The sequence below is a fragment of the Chroicocephalus ridibundus genome, chromosome 16 (genome assembly GCF_963924245.1).
Source record: "Chroicocephalus ridibundus chromosome 16, bChrRid1.1, whole genome shotgun sequence".
NCBI lineage: Eukaryota > Metazoa > Chordata > Aves > Charadriiformes > Laridae > Chroicocephalus > Chroicocephalus ridibundus.
The window spans coordinates 4519432-4531515 of NC_086299.1; the positions used below are offsets into that span (position 1 = coordinate 4519432).

Below are 12084 nucleotides of genomic sequence, written 5' to 3' on the forward strand. Positions count from 1 at the left end.
AAATAATAAATAAATCTCAATTTTTTGCAACAGCTGCACAGCTTGGAAGCTGAAGGCTGCAGTCTTCCTACAGTTTTTTCCCTTTGGGGAGAATAATCACTTGGAAGCCTCTCTTCATTTAGCATCCAAATAGATTATACAAAAATGAAGCAGATGCTCCCTGTTGTTGTTTTCCTGGATAAACTGGCACCTTAGGTGTAAGGGATGCGGATAACGCAACAGGCATTGAAGAGTTTGCTGCCTCCGTCCCCTCTTCCCCAGGTGCCAGCACACGTAGACAATTAACACACGTGACGAAGTAGTGAGCGGTTTTACCTTTAGTGAACTGCTTTGGGGTTCGATGTAGAGGCTTGTGAAAAAACCCTATTTCACAAAAAACACTTAGCATGGACTTGGGGCAATATATAATCTGGAAAATTATCCACCTGCAACAAATAGTGGTTAAAGCAGCTCCTACATTATAAAGATGGTTCAGTCTGGTATTTTTTGAAAACAGCCTTTGCACAGAACTTCTCTATCGCTGCCCTACCACAGCACAGCAAACATTTGGGGGAAACGTCTGGTTTATTCCAAAGGAATTTACACTAACATGAACTTCTAGGAAATCAGGAAACAAGTATCTGCGCCCCTGATTTTTACCAAAGCCGATTTTGAAATTCAACTTCAGGTTATTTGGGTGTTAAATCTGACCCAACCAAATAACGTAGGCGTTAAATCTGATGCATTTTCATAGCTAAAAAAAAAAAAAATCCACTGAAACTGTAACAGCCTCAAGTGAATATTTGGACAAAGAATATCTATAGGAGTCAGAGGCTGTGACACAAGACTTTCTCGCAACACCAAGGGATTAGGAAGTAATAAACATTCCTGTAACTACCATATATTCCACAAAGTTAAAAACCTACGTAAAAGATTCGCCACCTCTTTGCTAATGAACAAAGATAGTAGAGGAACACGATATTTTTGTTTGGTTTAAATATTGCTTGCAATATGTAACAAACAGTACGCTTGTGTATAATTGTGTCATTAAAGATACACACCACACACGCAAACACCTACGCGTAGATACACGCGCACGGCACGCCAGCCCTACAGGCTGCCACTGCCACCAACAGCGACTTTACAGGATGGACTCCGTGGATAGTATTTCTTCGGTCAGACAGTTGGAAAACACAATACAGCTGGATCCGTATTTCTGCTACTGTTTGTACATTCATTTTAATGCTCAGGAAAATATATATTTTATTTTATTAAGTTTTGCTGCAAAACAAAGAAACCAAAATGAAATCCCTTTTTCTCATGTCTTAGTTATTACTATTTATTTTCTTTACACTTTGATTGGAGTATTTAACACCTGCCTTTGGCATTATGAATAGAAAGCTCAGGAGTCTCTGAACACACTGTTGTGCCAAAAAAAAAATAAAATAATGGAAGAAGAGTGTCACTTAGAGGTTAGAAATATTTGTTGTAACAACATGTTTTCTCCAATCAGTGTTCACTACTTTATCTCTAAGGCACACACTCTGTCTTTAGGATCTCGTTACATCCAGATCTGCCTCTGTCAGTCCCAGTTCTCGTGGAGCCCATCAGGACCAGTTGAGAGCACGTGGTGTCTTCGGACGTTACCACTGACAGGCGCCTGGGAGAACCGATGCCATGACCGCTCTCCTCTGGTATCTCGTCGCGTGAAGTGCAAGCGTTATGCCCAGCCGTTGCCTGCCAAGGTAGAAGGTACGTCCTCCTACAGCATCTCCCCTCAGAGCAGTGCAAGGCTGCAAACCCGACACTGCAGGGCACCAGATGTGGTGCAGTCACTGGCATTGGATGCTTCTGCATATGGAAGTCTATTCCCCTCTGGTCTGAAAGTCTCTTGTGCCTTCAGTAGGTCAGTGTTCTTCACTTCAGGTCTTTCTGATGGATCTGCAGCACAGGGCGAGGGGGCTGCCTGCCCTCAAGCACCGCTCCTTGGCCGTCGGACATCGTAAGCAGAGGGAACTCCCTCCACCTCCACCCAAGTCACATCAGTTATTTCCTTCCCTCTCTTTCAGGATGGCTTTGCAGGTAGCCAAACACACCAGCCTGACTAGCGCTTCTCATCTAAAATGCAAACAAAAAGGAAGTAAAGGAGGGAGGTGGGAATGGGAAGGGAAGCAAGCGTATCCTTAGACAAAGATCTGAATCCTCTCCCGGATAGCCTGCCGGCAGATGGGGCAGACAGTAAGGGCTGTGCTGCAGTCTGGGCAAGAGCCATGTCCACACTGGAAGACCAGTTTGATTTGGTCATCGATGCAGATAGGGCAGGTGATGCGCTCTTCCATCTGCCGGTAGCGGCTCTGCAGCTCCTCCATGAGCTTCCTCTGATCTGTGGATTCAGAGCTTGGGCTGCACTCCACCTCGGTGCTGTCTGCGGGGTGGAGAGCAGGAAGAGTTAGTCACTGCTGTGCTCTGCTGCACGCAGCGTCTCTTTAATTAGACTCAGCCCTTCAAGAATAGCAATTAAGTCAGACTAAACTCTCTTCACTGCGCCTTATCCAGGGATTCCTCGACTAAAAAGCCTGAGATTATGCTTTTTACAGACTGCCGGTGTTGCTTTCTCTGTTTAGTTGCTCAGCTGGTTTGTGTGCGCGTGGTTTTGTTAGAGTTTGTTCATTTGGGTTTTTTAAAGGAAACAAAACGTTGTCTGATATGTCCTGCCTTAGTGTTCTGTAATACACTGCTGCTACCTTCAAGTAAAAACATTCAAAGCTGGTTGTGATGTTCTGCCATACTAGTCTGGGAATCCTTGCAGTGCTATCAGTACTGGGTTCTCTCAGCCTCCTGTTCACTTACGTTGACTTTTTCATACGTGAAGCTACACAAATAGACTCATTTCGTCAGCTCTATGAAACTGAAAGAACCCCAAATCCTGGACAACTGCCAGCTTAGGTACAGAGACTCCTCCTGGTTTCAGCTGAATACAGCCACTGTTCCCCTGCTGCTGCTCCGTCTCTGATTAGACAGCTTTACACCTCGGCACAGATGCCCCTTTCCCCAACATTCTGGAATTAGTTGCACTTCAGCGGTGCAAGAAGTGATTTCAAATGCACAAAGGTGAAGCACGTTTGGGGACAGGGAGCTTGCTAAAGGCAAACACTGGAGACATCACGGATACGGAGGTCCTGCTGATATTCTCAGGAGACCTTGATTTTCCTCCTGCAGCAGAAATCTGCGTGCGAATGTCTCATTTGGAATTCTCATCATTGTTTTCTTGCCAGTCTGTAGCAAAGACAAAGGCTCTTGCCTACTGTAGGTAAGCTTGCTATTTTTTGCGTTATGGAGTTCCAAAGAGGATTTCTGTCCCTGCCAGCTGTGGGTGTTCAATGCCATGGACAGATTCTTGGTTCCCCTGTGCTTTTGTCCAGGCACCAAGTCACAAGGCCACAGTCTGACTCCAACAAAGGAGTCCCCAATGCTAAGCCATGAGCAGCAGGACATGGAATTCATTTGCATGTGCACTTGCCCTGTGAGTGATCTCAGCTAGAAAGACATCAACTCTCACAACCACTATGGAACAAGCTTCAGTGGGCAACCTGCATTAATTCTAAGGCAAGCGCAAACCTGCTAATAGCTCGCCGATATGCCTAACGTTGCCCTCTCTGGATGCTGAGTAACATGGACAGAAGACAACCTGTTTAAAACTGGGCTAAAGAGCTTTATCAAAACAATCCAGCTCAATGATTCCTGGATAGCTGGCTAATGCCAGCCCTGCCTAGACGCTGTGATTTCAGCCAAGGGAAAAGCAAGGCTTTCAGAAGACGTACATTTTTCCTTTCTCACAAGTTTTCACTGTTAAATCACTGCCTGTGAAAACGGTTAGACTGACACAGGGAGAACTTAATACTTGCTTTCAATACACAAAATAAGCCAGGCACAGGACAAGCTTCCTCAAACGTCCTGTCCTGTCTACGCAGCTGGAGCTTGGCCCACGGCACCTGAGAGAATCTACCTTTTCCTCTCTAAAGGTGGTCAATGCAACAGGCACACACATGCCCCCAAAAAACCCCAAACAAACCAAAATCAACTCCCTTCTTTACGCTTATTTCACTGAAAATTATCGATGCTGCTCAAACGAACACCGTGCAGGGCCCTTCCCACAGCACTTACCAGCAGGAATAGAAAACATACCTTGTTTCAGTTTTTTCGTTATTGTCACTTGACATTTGATGCACTTCTTCATTCTCCTGGAGCATTCTACCACGAACGACACAAGAAGAGATTACAATTAAGCCCATTGATGCCAGAATCGGGAAGAAGGTGACATTCTCAAGAACATCAGCTTTGAACAACCAGAGACCTCCCTGGGTGATTAAGAGATTGCTTCTGCACGGAAACGAGGACACTACCTTCTTTTTCAGCTACATCCTCATCTCTTTCTTTAGTCTTCCCTACACCAGTAGCAAATACAACACCTTTAAAGCCCCAGTGCTCTGTGCTACTGGAATTGCTGCACTGTGGGTCAAAACAGCCCTTTGCTGTGAGGGAAAAGGATGCAGCTCTGGCATACAGTCCTTACCGAATTCCCTGCGGTCAGCCTGGGAATGCCTGGGGAGATAGCAAACTTGCTGACGCGTTTGAGCAGGCTGCCATTAAAACAACTGAAATGCAAACTAGTAACAAAAGCCAGAGATGCGGGAAATCCTTCTTAGGAGGTTTTTGATGGATAAAGCACTGCCAGCTAGAACCGAAACATCTGGCTTTCCTCCTGAATTATCCAGGGCATCTATAAGCACAAGCAAAGCTGCCTGGGATCCTCATCAGCAGACAGTCAGCACACTGTGCTTTTCATAGATAGCTTTGGACATCTTATCTAAGACAGTGGTGCTGGAATCCTGCTGGGGTTGTTTCAGGACACAAACAGCACAATAGCTTTGTGTCTAAACAGAGCTTGATTTATGAGAGTCCAGCTAGGGAAGCTATGTGGTGGAACAGGAAAGAAAAATTATTAAAAAAGGGAAAAAAAACCAAACCAAAACAGAAAGGACCTACCTTCACACACAATACTGTGCTGGCATGGGAAGAAATGGATGAGCAAGGCCAGCTCTGAGCAGACCAGGCACTCTGTGGGGACTGCCACACTGGAGACACTCAGGTTGGTCATTGTGTTGGGGGTGGTGTGCACACGGCGAAGGCTGCAGGTGATGGCTGAGCTGTCTGAAGAAACCTGCTGTTCCCTGCAACCGTGAACACGTAATAAAGTTTGAGCCACGTACTCCAGGTCCTCTGACAGCAACCAGATAACATCGTATTGATCCCTGGCAAACACTCCACATGGGGACAGAGCAGCAGATGCTCAGGTAGCGTGAACTTGTGAACCTTCATTGCCCTAGTGGGACCAGCTGAACCTCTAGTAGCTGGAATTGACTGGATCTATCTAAAAAGAAAGGGAAAGACCAGGGATGACTAATATTTACACAAGCTGAAACTCTCTTTTGCAGGGCAAGAGTAAGGTATCAACAGTATAAACCATCTGCTGGGAGAAGCCAGCTTTTCGAAGCTACTTAAAAAGTGAAGCCCTAAGGATCCTCCGTATTTGCATGTTCCCGGGATGGTTGTCTGTGATTCGGATTTCTGTCCTGACATTATGAGCCCTAAATCCAAAGCCCTCAGCATCCAATCCACCCATTACTTTTCCTGCCAGCCAGTCAGCTGCTAGCTAGACCTACTACCTAAGCACCTAGTCACTACTGCAAGAGTGACTAATGATTGACCAGATGGGACAAGGATAGTCATTTACTACCAGATATCTTAAGTACTTACCAAAAAATCCCTGGCCCACTAGGAGTATTGCGGAGGGATGCTTTTGGGTCTTTTGATACAAGGCCAGTAAGTTTCTGGGAGGAAAATGCTATCTAGCTTCCTGCCAAAGTGGCAGTAGCTTTGTTATAAATGCACATGAAGCCCAGATACTCTTCCTCTTCTAGACCTGTTAATTCCAGTCAGACTAACCAAGCAGCCTAAGAAGGTATAGTAACCATCCTGTCCTGACAGCTCCTGCGTGCGACGCTGGGACACACCACGGGTACTTAGGATCTAGCGTGCAGCACTCGGTCTGCAGCGGCTGCCTTAGCTCTGCAGACACACACCCGAATCCTCCAGCAGTAACACGACTGTGGGTCCGTGCCCTCAGATCAAACACAACTCTGCTTTCACGTTTGCAAAGTCAAAATCCAAACAAATGTTTCTCAGAACCTGAGACAGAGCCATCTTTGACTTGCTACTCTCCCTTTGGCATTTTCTCAGCTATTTCTCTTATCAGTTGAAAACCAAACATTTATCTAGCTCTGGAATAAATTCTGCAGATTCTGGTGCCCACTCTTTTCTTGCACTTCCTCTCTGCGTAGACTTTAAACATCTGCAACTGCAGAATCCAATGAAAGTAAAACAGAACCCAGAATCACTCCACAAGGGAGAAGTTGCTCTTGGCTTCAGTGGCCGGTCTTCTCGCACTGCCTCAGGGCCCTCTGTAAGTCAAGAGGCCGAGTTTGCACCGAGCAGTATTCATCAGCTTTTTCAAAGGGCAGGATGTACCCTTAAATAACCCCTGCAGAAACACAGGGTCAGCAACCGGCTCCAGCTGCAACAGGAGGTGCTCAGACTGACATCCAAAGTGTCTCAAAGCTGCTTCATCCCTCCTGGAAGACGACCTGCGTGCAGTGACACGCAGTGCTGTGCGACACTCTGCATTTTGCAGGGAAGTACAGTGTGGCTGGTTTCCAGAGGATATGGTTTACCTGAATTTCTGTGAGAAGTCTTTGACGATCTGGACAATCCTCCCATCTGTAATAAGGTCTAGAGGAGACTTTCCCCGATGGTTTGCATAATTAATATCTGCTCCTTCTTGTGCTAAGTAACATGCAATTGCAGTTCCAACATTCAGCTCTACATTTCCAAGAAAGCCAGAAGCCTGCAGCTAAAATATGTTGAGAAACACTCTGTTAATAGAAAAAGTTTCTGTTACGTGGCTTTGATCTGTATCAAGTTCTAAACAAAGTCTTAATCCTTGTACTTACAATTTGAAAGTGCAATTTAGCATTCTTTTTTGAAAACGCAAAAAGATCCTTCAGCATGTAAATAGCAGACTCAAATCTTGCATTCCGGGAACAAGAACACATAAGATTGATCCTAACTGGTGCTAATTGTTACTTGTCACAGTAATAGGCACTCACTTCTTCAGGTACTGAAAAGGAAGTACGCTGAAGACACTGCAGTCCGTACATACACATATTTCACATATTTGAAAAACCAAGTTTTTGTGTAGATTATCCAAACTAATTTCAAGTCAACAAAAATTTTCCACCGACTTAAAAGACCAGGTCACATAGATCAGGGCAAGTAAAATAAGACGTGAAGGAGTCTACGACATCTAGTTATAACGTTACTGCAAACAGTATTGGAAATGACACGAGCAGATCCCTCATGTTGCCGTAAGACTTTCTGTGTCTGGGCTATCGGCTGTCCCTAGCACAAGCTAAGGCCCAACAACCAGCAAAGCTGTTACGCAGCCTTTCAGTGAGCTGACAAAGCCCGCCCTTGCTGCTCACCCCTCTGCTCCCATTTGCAGGCAGAGGAATTCAGAAGAAAGAAGCGATTGCTGAGCTGGTGTGGGGTGTCTCTGTGGAACGTCAGTGGCTGAACAAGCCTGAGGACCTTGAGGGTGGAGCATCTTTGACCACGCACTTGAGCCATCAACTCATGCTGTCAACGCCGGTAGCTCGGTCATGAGCAGAATGGAAGAGCAGCAACGCACAAGGCTTTTTCAAGCACCAACAGGTAGAAAGGAGGAACGGGTGGTTTGGCACGCAGCACGCGGCCCTTCAGAATGTCGGTTTAATTTATTCTGATCATTTCAAATAACAATAAAAAAAAAATCTATGCCAGATTTTCCAGTGTACTGAACTGTCCCTACAATGGAATTATTCTCACTCCATCCATAAAGTACAAGCAACGTTTGCACTCTTGGTTTGCACTGCAAATCTGGTGTGTGCACATGTTGGTATTTACATGGATGGCAGTACACTTTGAAGGGCTAATTTAGTATCTTTGCCAAAAAGCCAGACTAAGCTTCCAGTCCTTGGCATATCATGCCAAGATTTCTAGATCTGAGGCCTCATACATCCACGAACAAAGAGCAACACAGTGAAATCCAGTTCAGGCTTTATAACAACGTAGCCTTTATCCTTCAGCCTGATACTTCTCACCTCTCACATTCTGCTCTACATCTGCAGATAACTGGGGTGTTTGTGGTTAGCTATCCTCATATTTTCCATGCCGTCAGACAGAAATGAATTGCTGTGGTTCTGGGGCATGAATTAAACCCAAGACTCTTGGCTCTACAAATGGATTCATGACCTTTCACATGTCAAGAAAGAAGCACACATTGCTAATAAAAATATCAGGGGAGACAGTATGAATTGTTGTCTGACTATGTGAAGTTTCATGCTATAAATTCAAGCATACCCTCAGAGGCCTCAGAGGATCTATTCTTGCTTTCCCACAAGCCAGAAGGTTTGTTTCCACGCTCCCCATCTGAGCTGGCTTTACACAATTTCCCCGCCTTTGCCCCCTTAGATCCCACTATCTGCTGTCATTCTAACATCGTCAAGCCATTTCCTGCCCTTGGTGCTGATATTTCTCCTTCTCCCCGCTCACCTTGGAAAGGAGGGCAAACCCCATCTCCCCTTCACGCTTCTCCATCATGACGGACATTAGCTGCTGCCGTTCCAAGGCAATGTGCATGGCCGTGTCCCCGTCCTCATCTTCAGCATTGACATCACTGCCTTCGCTGACCAGCAGTTGCACCATCCCTACATGTCCCTGGATGACAGCCAGGTGCAGCGGCGTCTGGTTGCGGTTGTTCTTGAGGTTGACATCACAGCGACCCTTGAAGAGAAGAATTGCATCAAATAGAGTGAGTTGCTGCTGCTGAGTTTGGCTGAAGAAGAGTGCTGCAGCTGTGGTGCTTGTTGAGGCCCCATATCTCAAGTCCATCTTTGTCAGGACAGCAGTATGGAGCCCTCCAAGAGAGCTACGTGATCCAGCCCTCTGTATCTTGGCCATATGGCCCACAGACCACAAATATCAAGAAAGGGAGATTCAGAAGCCAAGTGCCCAATGCACACACAGGTAACATCTACCTGGTGATCATTTGGATATGACGACTCGTCACTTCCCTGACAAGGCCAGGTCTAGCGCTTACTTAAGACTGAAGAAGAAATAACCTGCGGTAAACACGTCAAAATATTTTGTTCTGCATTCAAATGGAATACACGCCCTCAGATATTCTTTCATGAAAATGAAGAGTGAGAAACCCACCGCAGAACAACCAGTAGCTGGGTAGCTTCAGCGTTCACCTGGAGTGAGGGAAACTGAGCTCTGACCTGTCCCTGTGAGGTAGGGAAGGTTCCGAATACAGATCTACACGCTCCTCAATGAGCGGGTTACCAGCTACTCTGAAATCTTTTCCATTTACTAAGCATTTCCCAGCAAGCTCTAGTTCCAAACCACTTTGTTCTGGCCTGCAAGGTGCCCCTCTCCTCTACTGCCAGTGCCAAAGGAAAATACCCCCAGGAACGCCAACCCCTGCTCTTCAAAGTCTGGCAAACACCACCAGCTCTTCAAAGAGACAGAGACGTTCTTACGAGTCCAGCATTAACTCAGTAGTGTGTAGGAAATGTGGGGGTTTGGGAGTGGGACAGATGGGAGTTTTTGGTGGTGGTAGTTTTGTTGTGTTTCTTACCTCCTTGATGAGAATTTCTGCCACTTCTTTGTGATTATTGAGAGCAGCAAGGTGCAGGGCAGTGAAGCCATCTTCCTTTTTGGAGTCAACCAGCTGCCGAGCTCTTGCTAGAATCTTCTTTATGGCTCTGGAACATGGAGGTCAACAGAGATGGAAGAGTTACTTTATCAGGAAAGAAAACAATGCAGAAGAGACAGGCCTGCCTCTTCTGCTCAGTAATTATGGATGTTCATGTTTTAATAGGCAGCACCATGAGTTGGCAACGGTGACGCAGAACACGCCCTCTCTCTCACAGACTGAATTACAAGAATAAAACAAAAGCCCTCAGTTATCATTTAATAAAGCAGGGTAAACTCACGCTGCTACGAAAATAACGAGCAGATTTATCCTTGGAAGAATTCCAGAGGTTCTCAGTTAGACACAGTCTTTTCAAGTGCTGTTTACTACAGTCCTTCTCCAGTTCTTCCATGTGCGAACCCAAACATCTATGGAGACTACCCAGAAGCAGACAGAATTCCTACCCAAGCTAGGGAGGTATGAGAAAGGTGGGACTGGGAAAGCAGGCACGCAGTTTCCCGTGAATGCATGAAGAAGGGCAACAGCTATACCTACCCACATCTAAACCCAAGAAATGTGTCACCAACCATTTCCTTCTTAGCTATCTAGAACTACATCTGCTGTTCAGACAGCAAGCATGAGTTAACACCTGTAAAAGCAGTAAAAATGAGAAGAAGGTCACTTACAGCTTGTTGCCTTTTAGAGCAGAATAGTGGAGCAGGTTGAAGCCTTGACAGTTCTGGACAGTGAAGTCTATGTTGGGTACTTCAGTGAGAATCTCAATAACGACTTTGTAATCTGCAGTGATGGCATAATGCAGGGGGGTGTCTCCCTGGGAATCCTACGGGAGGATACCAAAGCACAATACGGGTTACCTACCTCTGGGTGTCAAATGGAGCAGCTCACCCTGAGGGACAGCTCAAGACAAGAAGATATACTGTCACTAGGCCGCACCAACTCCAGGCCAAACATCACTGGCATCCATAGCTGTTTCATAGCCTTTGTGAAATCATTTCCCCAGGGCTTGAAACCAGCTGCTGAGCAGACAGCTGCTAACATTCCTAACTAGCTTTGAGAGACTGACCCAGCACAGTCGAGTCCCGTCATCGTAGAAGCACACCCTAAAAAGCGGCTGGGTCCAATTCACCATCGCTGCCCTTCAAGTTCCTAAATGCCAGCCTTAAAACCCTCACCGCTCCTTATTGCTGGGAACAGGAGTGTTTCAGCAACACACGTTAGCAGCAGGTCAGCTCTCCCTGGAAGCCCGAGTCCAGCACAGCAGAGAGTGCCACTACGTTGAGCTGAGCAGACCCACAACGGTGAAGGGGCAGACCCAAACCTGGAATTTCAGAGTACTGAAGTTACGGGAATACTTCCCCTGCGCAACGCACAGTAGCGCATTTTAAGAGAACGACCTTCAAATTCTATGAAGCAACAAATGGTGTAAGACGTAAAGTAGCACCTCCCCACCTCAGAAAAAACAAACAAAAAACCCCCGAACACCCCCCCCCCCACTCCCAAATCTCACAAAACCCCAGACTTACTGGGAGGTTGACATTACAGTTGAGCTCACAGAGGGTCCGCACCACCTCTGTGAATCCTTGGCTGACAGCAACGTACAGCGCTGTGCACTTTGCATTATTTAACAGGTCCGCGCTGGCTCCTTTACTAATAAGCACACGGGCAACCTCAGCTTGGTTTCTGATTTGAAAGCGGGGAGAAGACAGATTAGGTGTGATGCTGTGCAGACAGGGAATTCTTCCTCCTTGCACAGCAACAGAACTTCTCGGGTTTTGTGTTCTCTTGACCTCATCCTACCTCCTCTTAGTATTACAAAAAAAAAAAAAAAAAAAAAAGCAGCAGCCCACAACAAAACCTTCCTAATTGGTACTCTAGAATCTGCTCTCCCTTTGCTTTAAATCAACAGGAATTTCCTGCCCTACATGACGAATTCTTCCCTGGTAACTGACAGTACAATTCAACTTTTCATCTTGCTCTGGAATGTATATGCACTTACAGAAACCAACCAACCAACCCACTCCCCCTTCCCCCTGAAAAAAAAAATAAAAAATCTAATCATCAAAAACTCCTTATCACTTTTGCTGATTCCCCCCAAAATTCCTAGCATGGAGACTGAGTTAGGTGTGGAGGCTCCATCAGCCACACACCCTTCACACAGACCACCCATGTATATCTAGAAACGTCCTTTTGCAGCCCTTTAGGTCTTGTATCAGAGGTAGCATGAAGAAAGA

General features: G+C 46.0%; 1 protein-coding gene across 4 annotated transcripts in view; it reads right to left on the minus strand.

Annotated features, from left to right (window-relative positions):
* Positions 1-545: 545 nt before the first annotated feature.
* The window catches only part of MIB2 (MIB E3 ubiquitin protein ligase 2), a 50275-nt gene continuing 38736 nt past the window's right edge, over positions 546-12084 (minus strand). For all 4 annotated transcript variants that reach the window (XM_063353510.1, XM_063353509.1, XM_063353507.1 and 1 more), the window contains 8 exons: positions 11377-11533; positions 10519-10673; positions 9776-9902; positions 8689-8919; positions 6771-6949; positions 5026-5210; positions 4165-4230; positions 546-2404 (listed from right to left, as the gene is read on the minus strand). In XM_063353510.1, the coding sequence (XP_063209580.1) occupies positions 2163-2404; positions 4165-4230; positions 5026-5210; positions 6771-6949; positions 8689-8919; positions 9776-9902; positions 10519-10673; positions 11377-11533 (1342 nt within the window). In that variant the 3' untranslated portion in view covers positions 546-2162. The remainder of the gene's footprint in view (positions 2405-4164; positions 4231-5025; positions 5211-6770; positions 6950-8688; positions 8920-9775; positions 9903-10518; positions 10674-11376; positions 11534-12084) is intronic.